The 24,343-nt window shown below is 40.6% G+C and overlaps 1 protein-coding gene across 1 annotated transcript in view; it reads right to left on the reverse strand.

The window, feature by feature from the left end:
- LOC135216678 (hsp90 co-chaperone Cdc37-like) overlaps positions 1-24,343 on the reverse strand; it is a 377,671-nt gene that overhangs the window by 242,779 nt on the left and 110,549 nt on the right. Inside the window, exon 3 of the mRNA XM_064252075.1 lies at positions 20,798-20,969. Within this exon, the coding sequence (XP_064108145.1) occupies positions 20,798-20,969 (172 nt within the window). The remainder of the gene's footprint in view (positions 1-20,797; positions 20,970-24,343) is intronic.

Here is a 24,343-nt window from a genome sequence, read left to right on the forward strand (position 1 = left end):
CTACTGTACATATGTGGCCTACTAGCCTATGGATTACAGCTAGAAGCCTACATATGCATGCTCACGTGGGCCTCTTTTCTTCACATGTTAAGATATTACACGTAATAACCTTCATCCGACATTTAGGCTTCTTTCCCATAAGAGTAAAATAACCGGGGCTTTTGGATGCCACATAATTAAGTCGTTTATATTGGTACAATTTAAAGAACGCGGCAAACACAACTTCAATAACAACATAAAACGTGGGCATGCCAGTGTTGCCAAATGGGAATGGCAATTTTTTGCTAGATTTTGCTCCATAAAGTGCTAAAAAATTCTTATCATACACAACAATGCCACCCAGCCAATTTCAACTGATTGCTCTCTTTTTCGATTCAAACATGTTTCTAACATACACAGTGTACTTGTACATTATGTTACATAATTCCTAATAATTTCGAAACCTATTCTGTTCAATTCCTGAAAATGGTTTTGCAAGATTTTCTTCTTTTTCTTACATGAAATATCAAACATAGTAGAATAAAAGAAATATTAAACTTAACATTACAAAATTTTGATGTCAAAATACGTATGCTAGATGTATTTGAAAACAAATGCAAGTTTTCCTGCCTGATGCTGGATTGAAAATTTCTTGCTTATCACCTCAAGAAAATGAAAGCTAGCATTAAAAATGTGAAATTGGTAACACTGGACTCAACAGATCCATGTTAGTAGTACAAATGATAGTTATTGTATCATTAAAAATATCAAAATAAACGAAGTTTATTTTGATATTTTCCTAAACACGTAGCCTAAAAGGAAAACTTTATTTTGTTTGTTTCATCGTGCCACAAACCCTTGACAATGCAGAGTACATATGATCATTCTAAACTATTATTTACTACCAGAATAACAATGATATTGTGCATTGAAAATGAATGTTACGTATATTCCCAAACATTATTATTACAATGACTAGTAGTACTATTACAATTTCGAAAGATAATCTTGCTGTGGCCACTACCATAATTTGATTTTCATATACGTACGTACATTTTGTCAGCTGGCTGGCTTCGCATAGATAAAAGTTGATTTCACTGATATGAAATTATTCCATGAACAGTCTTTTTATTATGAAGATAAGACGATAATATAGAAGGTAAAAAATGCTTTTACATATTTCGTTTATACTTCGTCAGAGAGAGAGAGAGAGAGAGAGAGAGAGAGAGAGAGAGAGAGAGAGAGAGAGAGAGAGAGAGAGAGAGAGAGAGAGAGAGAGAGAGAGAGAGAGAGAGAGAGAGAGAGAGAGAGAGAATTTCGTAAACGCTTCGTTGCCGAGAGAGAGAGAGAGTATTTTGTTTATGCTTCGTCGCCGAGAGAGAGAGATTCTTTCTTCAGATTTCCATTACAAGTAGAATGAGTAAAAATGTATTTTATTTTAACCTTTGGAAGCCACCATTGAATATTGGCAGTGACAACTTAAACACAACTCGATAAACGCTCGATAGTTATGGCAGATGACGTCAGCAATCAGCTGTTTCTCTATAGAGAGAGAGAGAGAGAGAGAGAGAGAGAGAGAGAGGAGAGAAGAGAGAGAGAGAGAGAGAGAGAGAGAGAGAGAGAGAGAGAGAGAGAGAGAGAGAGAGAGAGACTGTTGCCTGATTTGGTTGTAACATTGACAGATATCCATTAGCAAAAGTTGAATAATAGTTGTTTACTATTGTGAATAATGATCATATTAATAAAACTGTTGTTTTACTGTGTCTAATCATATTGCATGTATTATTACCATATTATAGTATTATGATATGAACAAAGCAATTTACCATTTGCATTCTGGTTTTGTTTACATACTTAAAATAATCAACTGATGTCGTTTTACCAATATCATCACTGTTTTTAGTTGGCAAATGAAACTTAATTCAGAGATATACCTATAATATATAAGGTGAGAATGGTTTTATTACCTTTATTTTCAGTTAATTATCATAATGTGAATCTGTTCATGTATGTTGGTGGTTATCGCACTGCAACTAGGTTTAGCCTACCAATGAACGTCACACATATACTCGTTTGTCCCGCGATGCTGTAATTCATACCAGCGATATAGCATGAGAAGTGCTCCAAGAAAAAACCAGTGAATGACTGATTCCGTGATTACTGATCCGCGATTAAGCGATGCCCCACTGTAGTCCTTCAACTGACTCGTCCGGAGATGACCTGCAAGAAGGTTGAAACGTCCCGTGATACCAGCTATACCAGCACCAATACAAGCCCTAAACCAAAGACGACCCCGACTCAGAACTGAACTACGCCTACGGAATAATACCGGCACTGACGGCGACCCCTGCTTGACCTGGACCTGAGATCCTATTCTGAAGGTGGGTACACACGTGCGAACCGAACCTTGTACTGTAACCGATTCTTGTAACAAAAACGCAAGTGTGGACGGTTCCTCGAACCCGAACCCCGAACCTTCGAGGTTCGAGGCTCCGTTCGCCCTCTGTCCCGGCAATTGTCGGTTTTTGGGCCCCGAATCAAAGGGAGGTCTCTTTGCACGTTACGCCATGTGTGGACGGGACCTGTATTACATGCGTATCAACAGAGGTTGCTGAACTTGTTAACACTGACTATGAACAAGGCCCGCCGTCCATAGTAGAGTCCCTTGTTTTGGTCAGTCAGTACGTATATGGCTACCTTGGCTGATTGGAGTGAGGGAGAGGTCCTTCAATTTATTAGTTATTGCGAAGAAAAGACTTTACTTTGGCCAGAAACTTCTTGGAATCTCATGTCAGCGAGTAATTCCCAACCACTGTATTCTACCCTTCTAGTATATAACCTTGATTGCCACCATCTTCTTTTATTTCGCTTCATCTTCGTTAAATAATGTATATAAATATACACAGCAGCTGCTACTTGCATGGTGGCCATCGTCGGTAAACAACCCGGACAGAGACAGACTGATGATCGCAGTGGATTGAAATGAAGTTACGTGCTTAACGTGGTTACAGTTCGTCCTCAACATTTTGACACCTTGTAACCGTACAGTGGTCCTCGAGATACGAAATTAATCCGTTCCGAGGCGGCCTTCGTATCATGAGTTTTTCGTATCTTGGAACACATTTTACATGTAAAATGGCTAATCCGTTCCAAGCCCTCCAAAAACACCCCAGTAAATTATATTTCCAGGCCTAAAACACATGTTCTAGGGTTACGACGCCGATCCAACGGAAGAAATATGACTCCAAAAAGGCAAAATACTGCACATACTTGAGTAATATTCAACTGCATGTAATGTTCAACCCCATTTTTACTGCATATATTCGGACTTTAGCATATGTCCCTTAGCAATAAGCCTAGCCTATGTTAGCGGTTGCTACTGTAGCCTAGTCTATGATTCTGACATCTAAACCTAAGAGCTAAAAGCTTAGAATATGCCAATAAAGTGTATAAATAATCAGTATGTTACTCATTTCAAATAGTTATTAATTAATCATTAACTATAATACATAAACAAACAAAAAACAAACCTTCCAATCGATTGTTTACATTCAGCTCTTACCCGTCCCACGAGTATCGAACGAGCGCCAAGCAATCATTTTTCCTAGCACACAGTAAGCCATAAATTGTCATTAGTATCTCTCTTCAACTAATGAAACTACCAAACAGTATAATAACCATTCATTTCTATTCTTTATTCTATCTTTACCTAATGGAGATACCGAGTTACTGACAGCTATAATGAAACATACGTATATGTAACGTAATAATAAAACAGAAGAAGAATTCTAAAAAATATATATTTGTTGGCAGTCTGATTTATTTTATATTTTATATCTAATTCACAATTTTTTTATTAAATGTATTGCATGTACTCATTTCAAATAATTATTAAGTAACCATTAACTATAATAAACAAACAAAAAAAAGCTTCCAAACGTCTGTTTACATCCAGCACTTACGAGTATCGAACGATCGCCAAGCAATCACTACACAATAAGCCATAAATTTTCATTATCGCTCTTCAACTACTGAAACTACCAAACAGTATAATAACCATTCATTTCTATTCTGTATTCTATCTTTACCTAATGTTTTTTTTTTTTAATTAAATGTATTGCATGAATAAGTTTTTCAATTTACAGCATCCTTTTACCAATAGAATACTTAAAGCACAAGGGGTAGATGCTGACCAATAGGAGAGTAGGACCTTATGGGGTGACTAGCATCAGGAACCAATGGGAGAGCGGGAGGATGGTGGCGAGTTTACTCAGTTGGCGGCGCGGGAGTTTTAAAATTGTTCTCGGTGGTCCGGGCGAATCTCGGGACTTTACAGCAACAACCTTTCGTATCTTGAAAACTTTTCGTATGTAGAGCAGTAAAATTTTTCGCATTGGCTTTCGTATCTCGAGTTTTTCGTAAGTAGAGCCTTTCATATCTCGAGGTACTACTGTATATGCGTAACTCAGTTACACATACAAGGTTCGGCTCTCACGTGTGTACCCACCTTAATAAAAGATTACCTTTAGCATTTATAATTTTTTTTAAATTCCCAATATGAATATTGGCCAGTCACTCAGAAACATAAGCTGAGCCTGAGAAGCAAATTGTAAGGAAAATAGAATAAACAATATATAAAATCAACTCGCTTAATTCTGCCATTCTTTTTAACAGCATTTGCATAAAAGACGGTCTTCTAACAAAATATTATTATTACTATTATTATTATTACTATTACTATCATTCAGAAGAAAAATTCCTATTCATTCGGAAAAAGCCTGCAATGGCCACTGACTTGAAATTCATGCTTCCATATATTATGGTTTTCATCTGAAAGATTTAATTTTGGAATGTACTCCGACAAGAGCTGCCCAAAGTTGTTAAGGTAGGTACTTCACACCCTGAAGTGAATATTGCCAAGGAAAACTCTTAAGCATATTCAGCACCCCACACCCGGCAATCTTTGAGGTTGGCCAATTAAAAAAAATAAATAAATAAATAAAATAAAAAAAATCAATGGAAAGAGGAAGAAATGAAAATCCACTTAGAAGAAGTAAAAAATTCTAAAAAATTCTCCCTACTTTCCATGTGAAGTTGAAAATTACTATTCACAATCCCTTGTGGGCCTTTTTTACAAGACATTCGTAAATTCTACCAAGTTGTACATGTATTTCTAATAATTTATTTATTTCATTTTGTAAAATTAAATTACAGCTCACACAATATCATAACAAATAAGAAATAAAATTAGTAACAAATTCTGAGCATATTTGTTGTGAAATATTAGGATAAATTTACTGAGATCGAAGATGCAGTCACTTTTTTGGGATTATACAGGTTTTATTAACATTTCTTTGCAAAATTACCATTACATATAACTGACATACTATCATAAAAGATAAGAACTAAAACCAAAAGTAACCCTTGTGTATATTTAAGAGCAATTATATATAAAAAGAAATCATGTGAGAGAGAGAGGCCGTACACAGCCCCTTGAAGCCAAGTACACAACTGACTCATGAGACGCTGTTACGGATCCAGAGATCTCAGAGACAATGCTACGGTGTCGAAATATTCTGGAAAGGGTCGACACAATGTTACGGCCTCTGAGGGAGGTCCGCTTCAGGTACGATATGAAATAATAAAAAAAATTATCAACACAAACAGTTGAAACTGGGGATATGAATATAGAAAGAAACACTAACACAACAAAGGTTTATTTACAAGCTTACTAACAAAGATAAATGCAGAATGGTATCTCCTATTTACATAGAAAGATAGAATTTTACACTGCATGAACTGGGGGAAACAGTGAGGTAATAAGAATACTTGCTAAACAGTTTGGCACTTCGAAGAGGTGGCTTCATAAAAGTAGAGCGGCAATTGCAGGCGTCCTCTTGACTCAGTATTGCAGAAAAGTCTATTCATAAGGCAGGAACTCTCCCCTTTTCTTCTCCGAAGTCTGCTCAACGTAGAGACAACTCGGCCGTCCACACTTGAAGACGACTAGACCAATATCCAACCAACTCTCGAACAACTTCTTTTGATTGATACTTAGTCGGTTCCTTTTTCTCGTATCTCACGGAAGATCTCTGCTGCTGCTGATCTCTCACTGATAATCTGATCTGTGGCTCTCTGTGACTAACTGGTGATCTCTCTTTTACGATCTCTCTCTCTCTTCTACGATCACTGCTCTCCAAAGTTCGTTCGTTGTATTTATACGGCACTCTGGGGGCGGAGCCTACGCTGAGCGTCACCGACTCCAGGGATTTCTAGAACTTCTTAGATGAATCTAGACGAGGTATTGCATCAGAAATCGCGGCGTTTCTCACGTCCCGACGAGATCCACAACACTCCTGCCGATTCTAGAACCATCATGATGACAGGTACCTCCAACACACTGCGCTAACGCCTCCTTGCTGCCGAACTTCTCGAAAAATGCGTTCTCCTTTCCTTTAACTTTCTTTGCTAGGAAGCAATTACCATCACACACCCCCCCAAAAGAGAAAAAAAATGAAATCAATTGATTTTATTTTTTTCTAAAGAGAAGCAAAAATTAAACAGCGGGGAAACAATTCTGCATAAAGCTTTAATCCAGTCAAACACGCACACTTCCCAACTCACTCGTGCGATAACAGAAAACGGTTATTAAGCTACTTATGCTGAGAAAAATCTCTAGAGGCTACTGCTATAACATTATCCTTCTCTCTTACTATTTCCATTTTCTGAACTCTGATTACAACTTATAAATACAAAAACAACTCATGTGTTTTTCTCAAAACTAATCTCACTCAGTAATAACACTGTTACACGGGTGGAGGCCATGGCACGGGGCGTGTCTATAATTCTGAAGCAAAATTACGTTAACTGACTTTGCTCTACTCTTACCCACATTAATTCTATAATGTATATTTCCCCTCTCCTGTAACACTGAATAAAGACCTTCGAACTTATAAGGTAAAAATGGACTTTCGCTCGAGACTAGTACCAAACTTTATCTCTTTCACACAAACTTCTCTCTTTTGGTCGAAGATGAGGGTTTCCTTCAGTTTCCCCTTTACTTCCGTTCGGGTTTTCTTTCGCTAATTGCCAAGCACTTCCGTTCTCCTCCGCAAGCTGCCAAACATCTCTTAGATTGTTTTTATAATAATCAAGATTAGTTATGCAATCATCTCTACCCTTACTTCTAGGCAAAGTTCCAAACATATTTATAAATTCATTCTCTAAAGATAAGCCTACTGAAGGAATATTACACAACTGAACTCTAGGAATTACTTGAATCGGTTTCCCGGCAATTTGATATTTAAGACAGCTTAAAGCAAACCTCTTAAAACACACATAATTTTTCATCTTAGGCCAAAAGTACGCCTTACTAATACACTTGAAAGTTTTATTTACTCCTAAATGTCCTTGCTCATCATGTGCTAACTTCAAAACTAATTCATGAAGCTTCCTAGGAACTACTAATTGTTCTGTGATTTCCACTTGACTACCTGACTTCGGTCGAACATAACGACACAAAACTTCGTCCTTTAAACAAAAAGTTTCCTTACACACATCGAGATCATCATCCTGCTCATATTCAAAAATTCGGGTTAGTGTTTCATCCTCTCTCTGCAACTTGACTAGCTCATCCCTATCCAAAATGTTAAGAGCCTAATTCATCACCGTAACTAGGACTACATACAGGTACATTTACTACGTTACTCCCGACAGCTACGCCTTCCCCTTGGCTTTCACTGTCAACGACAGAGTTAGGTTTCTCAGCCACATTCATGCCAAGATCAACCTCGTTACCTCTATCACACTCGTTCGAATCCACGAACTCACTCACGTTCGAATCCACGAACTCGCACTCGTTCGAATCCACGAACTCACACACGTTCGAATCCACGAACTTACTCACGTTCGAATCCACGAACTCACTCACGTTCGAATCCACGAACTTACTCACGTTCGAATCCACGAACTTACACTCGTTCGAACCCACGAACTTACTCTGACCGTAGTCTACGTCTGTATCTAAATCCGACCTAGTTACTACCATTTCAGGCACTGGAATATTCCTCACAACAGGATTCACATTCTTGGATAAAGCTAAGTCATTAACGACAATAATGCCAACACCTTCGATGGGCAAACTGTCCACAACTGCAAGTTTTACTTCTCCTGACACTACCTGACTTTCTAAATTCAACTTCAACAAAGCACAAAGAACACAAGTGTTAGGAAATCCACCTAACATAACTTTCTCTTCCATACTGATTTCAGCCCTGTTCGGCACACACACTCCTTATCAGTGATACAGCGGCCCCTGTGTCTCGAAGCAAGACTACTTCTCTCGAATCTACTCCTCCAAGAGAGGAAACTACGCCTTCCGACAGAAATTCGCCAAAAACTTTCCTAGTTTCTCTCATCACATCATCCCTACTTGACGAAAGGTTAACTAGCGATACTGGTTTCTTACCGTCCTTCCTTTCTGCTGCACAATTTCTCGCTAAATGCCCTTTCCCATTACATCGGAAACAAGTTAATTCTGAGCCACTAGATGCCACTTTACTCTTACAAACCTTAGATGTATGACCAGGTTTTCCGCATGTATAACAGGAATAGTCACCTTTACTTGCATTGCTATTACTAGGACTGAAACCTTTACTGCTTTGTACTCTACCAGACGAAGGATCGTTTCGTTTCTTACTAACACTCAAATTATGAGTTAGACTATATTCGTCAGCTAGCCTAGTTGCTCCTGCAAAAGAGACTTCTCGCCTATCCTCTATATAAAGTTTAATCTCAGGGGATACGTTATCTTTGAAGTTTTCTAACAACATTAAGTTCTTCAAACTATCAAAATCATCAACTTTAGCAGAAGTTAACCAATCAAAAAACAGCCGATCTAACTTCTTACCGTATTCTACATACGTAATATTTTCATCCTTTCTCAAACTTCTAAATTTCTTACGGTACGCCTCTGGTACTAACCTATACGCGCTAAGAACAGTTTCTTTCACGATATCGTAATTATCACATTCCTCCTTAGACATGCAACTATACACAGTAAGTGCCCTACCACTCAAAACTGACTGCAAATATAAAGTCCACGTTTCTTTAGGAGAACCTACTCTTTCCATTAACTTCTCAAAACACATGAAATATGTCGTAACATCTCCCTCATCAAACTTTGGTACTAATTTTAGCACTGCATTCATACCTAACGTATCAGTTTCGTTTTCGTTCTCGCCTGACCGACTGTTACGAGTACTTTCCCTTAACCGAGCAATTTCCAACTCATGCATACGCTCTTTCTCTCTCTCTTCCTGCTGCATTAAAAACATCTCTCTCTCTTGCTGCATTCTCAATACTTCTCTCTCTTGCTGCATCTTCATTGCTTCTCTCTCTTGCTGCATTTCCCTCTCAGCCGCTCTTTCATCTCTCTCATACTTTTCTCTTCCTTTCTTCTCAACATACTCACGGAGATCATTCCCCTCTAGACCTAGTAGCTTACCTGACTCAACAAACTCTTTCACCATCTCACTCATTCTGATTCTTTCTATATCCTCCCTGTTACAAACTGTTAAAGTGTTGATAGCCTAAGCAAGGTCGCCACAAAATGTTACGGATTCAGAGATCTCAGAGACAATGTTACGGTGTCGAAATATTCTGGAAAGGGTCGACACAATGTTACGGCCTCTGAGGGAGGTCCGCTTCAGGTTTGATATGAAATAAATAAAAAAAATTATCAACACAAACAGTTGAAACTGGGGATATGAATATAGAAAGAAATACTAACACAACAAAGGTTTATTTACAAGCTTACTAACAAAGATAAATGCAGAATGGTATCTCCTATTTACATAGAAAGATAGAATCTTACACTGCATGAACTGGGGGAAACAGTGAGGTAATAAGAATACTTGCTAAACAGTTTGGCACTTCGAAGAGGTGGCTTCATAAAAGTAGAGCGGCAATTGCAGGTGTCCTCTTGACTCCGTATAGCAGAAAATAGTCTATTCGTAAGGCAGGAACTCTCCCCTTTTCTTCTCCGAAATCTGCTCAACGTAGAGACAACTCGGCCGTCCACACTGGAAGACGACTAGACCAATATCCAACCAACTCTCGAACAACTTCTTTTGATTGATACTTCGTCGGTTCCTTTTTCTCGTATCTCACGGAAGATCTCTGCTGCTGCTGATCTCTCACTGATAATCTGATCTGTGGCTCTCTGTGACTAACTGGTGATCTCTCTTTTACGATCTCTCTCTCTTCTACGATCACTGCTCTCCAAGTTTCGTTCGTCGCATTTATACGGCACTCTGGGGGCGGAGCCTACGCCGAGCGTCACCGACTCCAGGGATTTCTAGAACTTCTTAGATGAATCTAGACGAGGTATTGCATCAGAAATCGCGGCGTTTCTCACGTCCCGACGAGATCCACAACACTCCTGCCGATTCTAGAACCATCATGATGACAGGTACCTCCAACACACTGCGCTAACGCCTCCTTGCTGCCGAACTTCTCGAAAAATGCGTTCTCCTTTCCTTTAACTTTCTTTGCCAGGAAGCAATTACCATCACAAGACGCCTAGAATTGGTGAGCTGCAGCAGTCTAAAAGTTGCCATTAGTAAATTTATCAGCTATTTAAGTAATAGAACCTCTTTCCTGCCTGATTTCTCCAAACTGATGATGCGTAATACTGATACTCAACCTGGAAGTAATCCATCCACACTCAAAACCATTTATTATTGTTACTCATATGCGAGTATCTGTCCATTAAAGATTAACCCAATACCCACAAAAATTAAGGCAATCCTGAATGGCATTTTATTTGTAGGATTAGAGACAATTTTTTATCTTTTTTTTTTTTTTTTTAATTTTTTAACTCCCAGGCACCAGCACCACAAATACTGCTCAAAAAACCATTCCTGTTTGGTAGAGAAAAGAATTAGATACTTCTGATACTATAAAACGTGTAGACATTACTGTCATATATTCAGAATTAACTGGTCGTTAATGATAGAAAGAAAAGAATACATGAAAACCTGAAAATTAAAGGAAAGGACCAGAAGAACAGGAAAAAATAAGACAACACCATACAAAGTAAAATGGGATCCACTAAAGTGGGAAAATTTTCCAAGAAAAGTTGCTTAAACATGTTAGGAAAATACTGGAGAGAAAAGGGATTTTGACGAAGGAAAAATCTATTTCTGGGCAAGGGCCCGTGTCGCCCAGTGAAATATCCTTTTAGTTCATATTTCTAAGGTAAAAATGCTAACATTACCAGAGAAAAAACCAAAATGGAATGTCAGAATATTCTGACTCGCTCACCCTAAATAAAAAGAGGGTGTCGGTATGGTTTCTGGGGAGAGTGAAACCACTACCACGGGCCTCTTGTCATTTAGATCTCTCCTTCACAAAATCCTCCTACTAGAGAGAGCTGATGCACAGACCGCACCAGCGACTACTACTACCTGCACTCCCACGCCAACACGAGCGCCTCTAGCAGCCATTCTTGAATGTTAGAAGACCAAGCTTGCGCCGAAGGGTGGGAATAAAAAGGGGGGATTTCACTGGGCGACACGGGCCCTTGCCCAGAAATAGATTTTTCCTTCATCAAAATCCCTTTTCTGGGCTCAGCCCGTGTCGCTTCGTGAAATAGTACCAGAGAAATGGCCACAAGCTTGGTAAGACTCAATTACTATAAGGTAAAAAGAAAAACGAAATATATAAAATGAGTATAATCTAGAGTAATTAATACAAAAGTTATCGTATAAACACTTAACATAACTTACATTAATTAGGTTAGCCTTAAGATTAAAAACAGAAATCCATAAATTTAGGCTTATGCTAACTTACGATAACTTAAACTAGATAATGCAAAATATATACAAGTGTGAGTATTCCTAGCAAAAAAAAATAAGGAAACATCACGACATAGCCTTGGCAGCTAAGGCTCAGAAGGGTAGAACCTGGTGGTAGGATCACAGGAAGGGTGTTAATGAGGCAGGTAGAAAGGAGATTGGATCTACGACTAAACTACTTAGACAGTGTCAGGGGAAACTGTGTTTCCTGTTGCCACTGCTGGAAATTTAAGAGATTCTAAGGATTTCAGGTAGTGGCGTCTGAATACTGTCGGCGACTTCCAGCCTGTATACGTTTTTAAATCATCGAAATTCATGTATTGGAAATAATTAATTGAGGTGGCTACTGCTCTAATGTCGTGGACTTTGGGAAACGAATCTGGGTTTGCTTGTTTAATGAAGTATAGGATTTGTTGTCTAATTCCTTTCAAGAAAATAGTGCCACCTTTTTCCCTCATGAATAAGGGGACCTGAGGATCTATTAGATGTTCTTGAGAGATAGGCTCGTAAGGTCATTCCTGGACATAAAAGTAGGGTCCTGAGGAAGAGGAGGTATCTTCCAGGGGGTCCACCTCATTAAAGGATCCTCATTTTTGGCCAAAAATTTCCAATCTGGTGAGAGGAGTACTTCTCCTGAAGGGAGAAATTCGATATGGCCAGAGTCTCTAGAAAGAGCCGACAATTCAGATATTCTGGCTCCTGAAGCCAGACTTAAAAGGAATAATGTTTTCCTTAGGAGGGGTATGTAATTACATGACTCGTTGTCAGTATCTGAAGCCAATCTGAGAACATCATTTAAGAACCATGAAACCGAGCTAGGCTTCTCAGCTGGCCTGAGCCTAGCACAAGCTTTAGGAATAGACGAGAAATAAGAATCTGTCAAGTCTATTTTGAAACCAAGTTGGAAAATTTTTCTTAAAGCTGACTTATTGGTAGTAATAGTACTGGCTGCTAAACCTTTTTCAAATAAGTATCTGAAGAAGGAGATAGCCAGGTTAGTAGTCATGGTTCGAGATTCTGTTTCCTTCAGGAAATTTGCTAGCTTTTTAACAGCTGCGTCATACTGACAAAGTTGATTCTCTTTTATCTGATTCTAAGAAAAGGATGTTTTGAGGATCAATGTCTGCATCCCTTTTAGCCCCGAACTTCATGAAGTCCATAAAGTTAGGGTTTTGAGAATTCCTGAGGAAGCGAACACAGTCCTCGTTTGTACAGGCTGAGACAGTTTGGGGTTGGGAATCCGTTGAGGTCGGAGACCCAATTCCAGAAGCAACGGAAACCAGTTGCTCTTAGGCCAGTCTGGGGCTACCAGAGCGACTTGTCCTTTGAAAGTCCCGAGTTTGTTCAGGACTTTCAACAAGAGATTCACTGGAGGAAAGATGTATACTTTCTCCCACTGGTTCCAGTCTACAGCCATGGCGTCTGTGGCATAAGCCAGAGGGTCCAGGTTGGGAGCCACATAGCACGGGAGCTTGTGGTTCGATTGTGATGCGAAAAGATCCACCTGGAGGCCTGGGACCTTTTGGCATATCCACTGGAAAGAGCGCCTGTCCAGAGACCACTCCGATTCTAGAGGAACTGAACGAGATAGGGCGTCTGCTATCACGTTTCTTACTCCCGCCAGGTGAGTGGAGGATAGATGCCATTTGTACTTGGCTGCTAGTGAGAAAATGGCTATCATGACATGGTTCACATGACTTGATTTGGATCCTCCCCTGTTGATGCAGTGTACTACTACTGCGCTGTCCAATACCAGCTTGATGTGAGTTTTCTTGGCTGGTAGAAGCCTCTTCAAAGTGAGGAATACTGCCATGGCTTCTAATACATTTATGTGAAGCTGGCGGAACTGAGGTGACCAAGTTCCTTGTACTTTCTTGAATTGAGAGTAGCCTCCCCACCCGCTTAGAGAAGCGTCTGTGTTGATGACCAACGCCGGAGGGGGGAATTGAAGAGGAATTGATTTGGATAGGTTCTTGACTTCCGCCCAGGGGTAGAGTCGTTTGCGGAGAATCGGCGGAATGGCTGACAACTTGTCCCGAGACTTGTTGTTTGCTCTCGAGCGCCAGACTCGGTTTATATCTTTCAGCTTTGCCTTCAGTAGGACATCTGTGACTGAGGCAAACTGGAGAGAACCTAGGATCCTTTCCTAGGGGTTCTTCCGCCTCTTTGACGAAATGAACCTCTAGCTCTGCTGCCCCTCCCAAATCTATTGAAGGGTTGGAATGTTTGCCCTTCAAAGACCGGGTTGAAGGCCGGTTAAACTGCAAACGAGGTCGAAGGTTGATTCTGGGAAGTCAGCAGGAGGAATGGCTGAGACTGATTCTTCGAGGTGGAGGGTTGCACCACCTGAGAAACAGGTACAGCCTGAACAACTTGTTGCTGTTGGGAAGCCTGGAAAGGTGTGAACTTCCTAGGCTTCTTTAACTTCTTTGCAGAGGAAGACATAAGTTCGGGCTTCCTCTTGGCTGAAAGACCCCAACGGATCTTAAGGCTTTGATTCAGCCTTGTCGCTTCGTGCTGAACCTCGTTAACCATCGCCTCTGGGAAGAGCAGCGCCCCAAATGGGAGCCGCGAGCAACTTATTCGGCTCATGGCGAATAGTTGCCTCTTGCAGAACATGTTTTCTGCAATTGCGACGAGCGACTACGAAATCGTATAAATTGCACTTCACAGTATGTGTTTGTGCTTTGGCCAACAGCTTAAACAGAGGTTCCGTGTCATAAGTTACTGCCGCAACCTCTGTCATTACTAGGGCATTCAAAGTTCTTCCCAGCCTGGTCCTGGCATCAAATTCAGCTTGGATTAAGTTGTCCGGGAGCCTGGGAAGCCTCTCGCTAAATTGTGCGATTGCACAATCTGGCTTGAGTTTACCTACCGTGAATGTAGCTGGTAGGTCTGCCCAAAGGTCTTCAGAACTTGGGAGTAAAGGGATGTGGGCTCCGTTTCCCGGAGTTGCGGCATAGGTTCGTCCTTCATGGCAGCCTGGAGAGTCAGCTCTGATAACTTTATGGTAAACAGGATAGGTGTTTCCTCGTCCGCCACAAAGATAGTAAAGGGACTCTTAAAAGCTTGGAGCTTGGTGTTCACGCAGTCCCAGTCATCCAAGTTCCTGAGCCACTCCCTTTGTGCCTGATCCCGGCTGTAAATGACTGTTTCTTTGGGGATCCTGTCCTCCCTTCTCATCGCCGTCTCTGTAAGACGGGCGTAACCAATGAAAGGTGGTTGTAGATTGGATGGTTGGAACTCGAAGTCTTCTATTCTTCGAGTGCCGCAGTCCGGTAATGTCAGCATGCCATCTTTGAAAGGGGCATATGACGAAACCCGCCATGGATTATTTGGAGTGAAGGGAGGGAGAGAATCATAGTCCGGCATGGTTTGCACCGCCATGCCGGGCTGAGGTGCTGCTGCTGCGGGATTTTCCCGGAGGCCCAACATCATATTCTCTTGATTGGTCAGTCTCTCCGAAATGTTCCGGATCGACTGACCGGACTCCTCCAAAGAAGATGAAATTTATGACAACATCTGTTCAAATCTGTCTTGAACTAGGTTGCCAACAAAACTTCCCATCTGCTGCATGATGTTTGCAGCAAACGCTTCTGTGTCAAAGGGGGCTGGGTCCTTGGACACTGAAGGAGTCTTGGGGCGTGCCCCGGTAGAGGTCGAAGGTTCAGGATTCATAGAAGACTGAGCCTTATCCCTAGAGGATTTACCTCTAGACCCTTTCGAATACGAAGACGAAGAGGACTTCGTTTTCTCTGCTCTGGGTTGGTGAGCCGGAGTCTTATGAGACGAAGAAGACGTGGTCTTTTTGGACGCCGTCTTCTCCAGGGTCTTCATCTCACGCTTCCCTTTCACCTTCGGGATAGCCTGAGTGGATTTCGGTCTGCCCGAAAGCTCACTCTCAGAAAAGCCTTGTAAGAAGTAGAAGAAGGAACAGGAGACGAAGATCCAGAAGGACCCAAGGGAAGCCGTTAAGCCCCCAACAAACTTGCCTCCTCTAACACATTACCTGGGTCACCTACCGCCATTGGTTCCAGGTTGAGGTCCAAGGTTGCCACGTCGTCCGTAATCTCCGGATTGCCCTGGGCCGCCAGCACCTGGGCCACCTGGAGCTGAATGGTACTGATGTATGGGGCCGCCGCTGCCGGGTCAACGTAGCAGGTGGACTTGGCTCCGGGGAAGAGGCGGACAGCCATATTCTTGTCCAAGATATATGGCTGCCCTTTCGTCACATTCTTCCTGACTCCGCCGACCCAGGCCTTCAAGGTGGTAGCAGCGGCGTCTCCTTCACAGCGGTAGCTTGGAAGAGAGGGTTATTTTAGCCCTAGCCTAGACTTCTTATGATTAAAAATATAGTCAAAATGAATCCTTATAGTATTACAACCATACCGTTAGGTTATATGGAAACAAGAGTCTAGTATAACTTACACCGGAAGAAAACTGCTCTACTAGATCATAGCAAATAGAGCATGCTTCATGGTGCCATACGGCTATGTCCCCATAGCTGATGGCGCAGATGGCGTGGGTTCTACACACTTCGTGGCCACGGGTCCTGAAGTATGGCGTTACACCTTGACTCCTGGCAGTTGGTAGCCTGTAAGTGGATGGATACATGACTATCAACACTGATTAACAGGGCTGGCCTGTTAAGATAAGTATCACTCCGCTGTATGCCGGAGTGAAGATATGGGTGTTAACCTTCTCCTGTTCCCCCTTAAAGAGAGAGAGTCCATTAGGTCTGGTATGTTAGTTAAAAAGTTCCAGCACGCCGGAGTAAGGAGTTTCACCAAACTAGCAACCAGCCTATACGCCGAGGTGAGTACAAGTACGGCGGGGAGGAACATGAGATAGTTAACCCAGGAGTACACATAAGCTAAACAGGGGGAGCACAGCTCCGCCGTAGAAAAAACTTTTCAGGCAGGAGGAGAGCCCGGGTGGTGAGCGGGCACTCCGCCGGCTAGCGGGAACAGTAAATAGCAAAACATATAAACAAAATATCAGAATAATAACATGCCCAGCAAACAAAATAAAATAAAAGAATGTAGCGTAGCTCTTCTCCGTCACCTCCTAGGATAAGCTGGCGGAGCCAGCTGAACCCGCCATGGCGGGGTGGTACAACGGAGGTGACCAGGGTAGGAGAGAGAGCGAGCAGGGACCCGAGGAAGGCCGAGCACGGACGAGTGAGGTGGCCAGCCCAACCCGAGCATACGGAGACCTCCCCATGGAACCCAGGGTGAGGACGGTAAGATGGGATAGAGTAGAGTAACCAACCCCCCCCCCCCCCCCTCCACGAAGACTCCTAAATCCTCTCCGCGAGGAGAGGAGGAGGGGAGTGAGCCCGGTTGGTTGCCGTGGCAACATGAGCGAGCGGTACGTGCCTCCCCACCCCTGTAGGGGGAAGGGAGGCAGGAGGGGGAGATGAGCCGGTGGCTCAGGGCGATCGCCTGGCCCACCGTGAACGCGGTAGGACCACGCAGTCGGATGGACCAGGCGAAAAAGGTAGCCTAGGCTACCTCTAACCGTCCCAAACAAGACATAATGAGGGCACAATAATTATAATAGAAAGGAAAGGAATCAAAAGTGGGGGAAAAAGAAAAGTCCTGGAGAAGCTAGGCTAACCGACCTGGGAGGGAGGGCGCCTAACTACTCGGGAGCTGGCCTTTGCCAGTATGTATGAACGGAGGGCAACGGCCAGGGTGGTAGGACCAAAAAAGACGGACACATGTCCTACGAGCCTAACAGACCTAGACAAAGGCACATGCATGCATGAACACTGAGCTAAGGTACCAGGTGTAGGCTCAACAGAGCTAAAATCCCATTAAAACAGAATGGCAAACCCCGCACAACAAGTAAAATTCTTTATAAACACTGCATAGAGGTAACTACAACGGTATGGGAGACCGAAGGAGCTGAATAAAAATAACATGAGGCGAGCCGGATGGGGCGAGCCTGTAGCCATGACACAGGAGGCACGGTTATAAACCTAAATAAAATCGGTAAAACGGGCCCTAGCTGGCTAAAATTACGTGAAACGCTTAGGAAGTACTTAACTTAGCTGCAGCAATAGCTTGGAGCTCCATTACGAGAGTAAATCCAAAGAAAGCGATCGAAAAAGCAAAGCGAGAAAAAACACGTGTGTGGGATTCTGCTAACAGATAGGATGGCCGCTAGAGGCGCTCGTGTTTGCGTGGGAGCGCGGGTAGTGGTAGTCGCTGGTGCGGGCTGTGCATCAGCTCTCTCTAGCAGGAGGATTTTGTGAAGGAGAGATCTAAACGACAAGAAGCCCGTGGTAGTGGTTTCACTCGCCCCAAAAACCATACCGACACCCTCTTTTTATTTAGGGTGAGCGAGTCAGAATATTCTGACATTCCATTTTGGTTTTTTCTCTGGTAATGTTAGCATTTTTACCTTAGAAATATGAACTAAAAGGATATTTCACGAAGCGACACAGGCTGAGCCCAGAAAAGCCCAAGTAAAAATAATTAACATGAACAACTGAGACTGATAACTTTACGCCACAGAAATCAACAATGACAAAGTATTGAAAAACATAAAATAATGGACATTACTAATCCAGGGGGAACTGGATAAGTCTGGTTTATCTGAAGAATTCAGGGTTATTTTCTGTCCATCAACAATCAGCCAAAGTTCTTTACTATTTATCATAGTGATGTCAAAGGCAGCAAAAAATGCAAAAACAGGAGGCTCCAGGAACTGCTATATGCAGATGACTTACCATTAACAGGGTCAAGAGAAGTTATGGATATGTTTAAATTACAGAGCAGTAGAATAATTCTATGCAAACCTAGCTGATAATGATGAGAAAGGAAGAAAATCAAAATGAGGAGCGGACAAATGAAAATGTAAGTAAGTAAACAAATCATATAATAGAAAGGAAGCATAGTGTGTAATCTAAATGTAAATGGTGTTACAACGGGTTATATAGATAGCAAACTAGACATGAAGTAGGAGACTTTCTGTGCAGAAAATAAAACACAACAAAAATGGGAAATGGGAGCATCAACATACCTTAAGAGGTAAAACTATTATGCTGCCCTGGTGGAGGCTGCAATATGAAACAGTACCTGAGTTTGGTAGCAACAGCCATAAGTAAAATAGATTGCTAGACTACAGGTAAATAGCAGTATTCCGTCAAATAACTAACTTTTCACTTTAATTCTGTTTATATTTTGCATTGTCACTTTCCTTCATTTTGTCTATATCAATATACATTCAATAATAATTCCTGGAAAAAAACTAAAAATACTGACTATCAACTTTTCTACTACTACTGTCCAGATAGCTAACTGATTTTTTCTTCTGGATCTATAAGTTGTTGTTTTTTAATGAAGTTTCAGAGCAAGTGTATCAGGTATTGGTTCTGATGGGGAGATAGACATTTGGACAAGTAGCAAAATACTAAGGCATACAACTGTGCCAAGTTCACGTCTTTGTCAATGAGGTAGGGAGCGTGTAGTCCATCACTGTCCATGAGACCAAACAAGGTTATGGTTCATGGGTCTATCTGACCCCCTACTCTCGGAGAAACCTCAAGAGGTGGAGGGAACAGGTGAATTGTCCCTAGCATCCTTGCCCAACCTTGAGGCCGTGGGTGTCACCCAACCTGCAGTGGTGGGAGGGCGGTCCCACTTGTGCAAATATGGGCGAGGGCAGTCCATGAACACGCCATAGTCTTCCAAGAGGCTAAAACCTCTAGTGAAAAGGAAAGCAAGACGGACCCTACTCATCTACTCACCTCGTGTAAGTGTACCACCATACTGGATGGAAACAAATTTCAGACACCTGGACTGTTTGTGTTTCCAAACAGAAGGGGGTTGAGAAAGCACCTACAGCCTCCTTCCTCACCTCATGTCAATTCTCACTACAGGAAACTGACTGCTGGAAGTCTTGTAAGGATTCTTGTTGGTAGATGAAAAAGCCTCCTTCCTTTTCTGCTTACTAGCAAAAGCCAAAGGCGAGGAAGTGGAAGAACCTGATGAAGATGAAGACAAAGCAGATGATGACGACAAAAGTTTCCTCTTTCATATCTTGGTCGTCTTCTTCAGGCTTGCCAAAACAAAGTGAATGTCCTCTCCCTTTTGCTGGCTCCCCATTCCCCACTGAACAATTGGTGTGAGATAACGAAGAGGAGGGGAGACAACTCCCTTAGGCATTGAAACAGTGCGTGAAAGTTTGGTGGGCAGTAGGAAGTAGCCAAAGACCACCTTCGATGTCAATGACAGCAGTAGGAAGTTGCCAAAGACCACCTTCGATATCAATGACAGAGTATTCCCCTTCAATGAAAATGAGGTCTACCAAGCTTTCTTCTTGGCCCTTAACTTTATCCACTGTTCTGATTGCCACACCCAGAACTCAAAACATGGATCCTCTCTAGTGCAGAAATGTTTTCTGCTGCAATACATTCACAATGTATGCAGGTCAATATCAATACTGGAAAGCAATCACTTACAGTCTGTTAATTACAAGACAGTGCCTGATAGCATTAGGCCTCCTCAATGTAAAGGAAGAGGATGGCTTATTTGATTTATGGGTTAGATCCATTCTTGAATCAAACACATCAAACCAATCACACTGAGAATACGAACAAGAAAAGAACAACGAAACTACCCAAAACAAAACCACAGAGCATGAGGTAATTAACAGCAAAGGTAGGTGCGGAGACCCAAATACAACTGCATCCAACAGCAGCCAAAAGCAAAATGGAATGTAAACAGACAGGTGGGCAGGGCTTCCCCCTACCCAAGAATTGTTAACAACCTTGTCAGTAAGTTATTAACAGCTGTTCCAGCTTGTGTTCCCATGCTTATTCCTAATATAAATAATGAAGGTTTATAATTGTGTAACAAAAAAAAAATCACAAGCTTATCCCTAATGTAAAAAATAATGAAGGTTTGTATTTTTGTAAAAATAAAAAAAGATGTCTATAAGTAATAACCAACCTTTTCCTTTTTTTCTAATTCCTTCTGCTTTTTAAGAATTTCCTCGCCTTTCTTTTCCAGCTCTAGAAGTGCCTTCTTGACATCTTGCATATCAGTTGAGTCTCCTCCTCCTCTGCCCCCTCCTCCTCCTCCTCCTAACTTTTCTTTAAGTTTCTTCACTTGATTCTCATACCTGTGAGACAAAAAATGACTGTCATATATCAGCAAATAACACTTTCAAGGGCTATGATATTAACTCATCAGGTTTGGTCTGTGGCACATACATTGAGCCCAAAATCCTGTACGAATTTGCATAGCGGTAATTTTTTTTACCCCTCCATGTAGTAACCTTATACTTCATGCTTTATTAATGAATTTGATGTCACTGTAAAACTAATGAGTTTCAATTTATCATGATGTTAAATAAGTTCCTAAAGACAAAATAATGCATCCATATCACGGGTTGAAGTTAGCTGTACAGGCAGTCCCCAAGATATGACGGAGATCAATTCCTGTAGCTTCTTGTAGGTCGAAATTTGGTATAAGTCAGAACAATAAGTAACTGGCAGCCTAATGTTGGGTTTTCAGGTTTATGTCGGAACAGCAGTTAGTTGGGTTGGCATAAAGTCAGATTTTTGGGTTTATGTTGGAGTCACTGTAAACTTAGGTTTTTGGTGTTATGTCAGAGCCAGATTTTTTTATGAATATATTTTAATAGTGTCGCAAGACTGGAACAGTGTAGCCAGGGATTGCCTGTATTGGAAAAATTGTTTGCTATCATTTCATTTTTAATCCACCAAGAGTGCTAAACAGAGATAGGGCAATTTTGTATACGACATAAAACTAAGATAAATGGCCTTTCTTTTGATAAAAATAATTCTTTACTATTTGTGTTGGGTATTATGTGACAAAGTGCACTGGAACAAATGCAAAATTGTGCATGAGTCATAGGTTACACAATATACAAATCATTGGTCCTTTACATGAGAAAGACTTACTTCTTAGAGGGAGGAATCTGAGTGAGTCTCGGAACTGGTTGGAGTTAGCCACCCCTGAACTCTCTTACTGGTTGAATAGGAGGAGGAAGAGTGCTTTGCTATTTTACATTCTTCTTGCAAAGTAGTAGTTATTGATGGATATTTACCTGTCGGGGTTCTGTTACCCTTACCTATTTCCATTTTTTGTTTCTTTGTTTAATCTTTTTATAGTACAAAATGTTTGTATGTTTCCAAGAGTAGATTCACTCAAGGTAGATTCTTGTACAACGATTTTCGGCTTACAACGCGTCTCAAGAACGGAACCCGTCGTAACCCAGGGACTGCCTGTATATCAATGTTAATTTAAATCTAAATAATATAAATATAAATATATATATATATATATATATAAACATATATATATATATATATATATATATATATATATATATATATATATATATATATATATATACACATGTCAGGAAATCTTCAAGATAACAGAAGTAAAGGAAGCCCCAACATAAACCGGAAGGAAAAGGGTCATAGTTTATTACAATAAGAGACATTTCATGCTGACGTCAGCATACCCTCAGTCTGCAAATAATAATAATATAAGCAAAATACATCACATTCATTAAATTACACAAAAAATTTAAAAATTGCACATAAAAATTAAAACTATGTAAAAAATTCAAAGTAAAAAAGGGGGGAACAGATGGAAAAATTTATATATGGAAAATTTTCAAAATCAAAATTGAAAATAATCTATTCGAGTGCAGAGAAAAGAAGGAATGATAGCGAAATGGCCTTACACACCCAAAGAAACTCCAGAGAGAGAGAGGCACAGCAGAGGTACTTGTGTTCAAAATGGGAGATAGGTGCTTTATATATAATGACTCAAGAGTAGTCAATTACATATGTAGTTTGTTTGGCTGGTAGTGCCAATAATGGAAAATTGAGTCTTTTCGATGGGAATTTCGCATTTTGATGCATGTATTCTGATATTTGGAAATTCAGGGTTTGAATTTCTAGATCCTGCCCTACAGCTTAATCCCAAGCGGCTGTAATAGCGAACCTGCAGTAACCTTCATGAGGAACCAACGTAACTTCCAAGACATCTTGGGCATTCATATTTGTATGCAACATTAGACCTCATGAAGTCCTGCAGTTTATCCTTAAAATAAAAAAGCCACAGATCTTTTTCGAATTCATAGGAATAAGATTGAGCTTGAGGAAGCCAAATTCGCTCTCAATGATTTTTACCATCCTTTGTCCTAATCTGTCAGAGTGAAAAAATGGTATCGTAGTAGTGAACATGGCAAGTTTTGGAATATTAAAATTTAACACTGGTTTCATCTTTGATTTGGTAAGAGGGTTGTTGACAATTATGTGTACAAGTCCTTTAGGAAAAAAGTTTTTTGAAAAATACTCTACTAAAAACTCTATCTCATGATGGAAGGCAATCTAATCTGATGTATATTTTAGGGCTCTGAAAATAAGTGTGGTTATTGCATTGGTCCTAAATCGAAAGAAACAAGAACTAAAGATGTTGCTGCCCGGTCCTGTGAAAGTACTTTTTCGAAAAACAGTTGCATTAAATTGATGGTCAATACGAGTGTCTTTAACATGCAAAAAACCTAAGGTGTTGTTTTGCTCTTCTTCCAGTGTAAAATGAATATTGGGATGAATATTATTTACATAAACCAAAAAAAGCTTTGGTGACTGAAAAGGGTAAAAGTGTCATCAACATATATCTCATAGTAAGCCGGTTGAAAACTGGAAGGGCAATCTTTTAAGAAACATCTTTCCAGATATCCCATAAAAATATCTGCAAAAATGGGGCCCAAAGGAGAACCCATGGCTACACCTTCTGCCTGCAGAAGGAGTTTACCATCAAAAATAAAGGTACAGTCTCGCACTGCAAGTTCCAGTAAGTTTTAAAATTAATCTTACTAAAACCGCAGTGAACATCATCCTGAAAAACCTATCCAAAACTATATCAATAGTTTCTGACACTGTTACATTTGTTATTACGGACTCTACATCAAGGCTGCTCATCACCAAACCAACATCTTGTGAAATAATGTCACATTGGAATTCGTAACCATTTTAATAGTATATTGTGAGTTACATAACTTGGTTAATATTTTTACCAAAAATTTCGATATATTATATGAAGGGCAGTTGTATGCTGCCATAATTGGTCTAGAAGGGATACCAGTTTTATTTATTTTTGGGAGCCCATAGAGCACTCCAAAAGAGGACCCTGTCACAAATAGGTATACATATATATGTATATGTATATAAAATATATATATGTATATATGTATGTGTACATATACATATCTATGTATATGTATATTTATATATTATATATATCCATATCTCTCTCTCCTCTCTCTCTCTCTCTCTCTCTCTCTCTCTCTCTCTCTCTCTCTCTCTCTCTCTATATATATATATATATATATATATATATATATATATATATATGTGTGTGTGTGTGTGTGTGTGTGTGTGTGTGCGTGTGTGTGCGTGCGTGTGCATATATATATATATATATATATATATAATATATATATATATATAT

This window comes from Macrobrachium nipponense, chromosome 6 (genome assembly GCF_015104395.2).
Source record: "Macrobrachium nipponense isolate FS-2020 chromosome 6, ASM1510439v2, whole genome shotgun sequence".
Taxonomy (NCBI): domain Eukaryota; kingdom Metazoa; phylum Arthropoda; class Malacostraca; order Decapoda; family Palaemonidae; genus Macrobrachium; species Macrobrachium nipponense.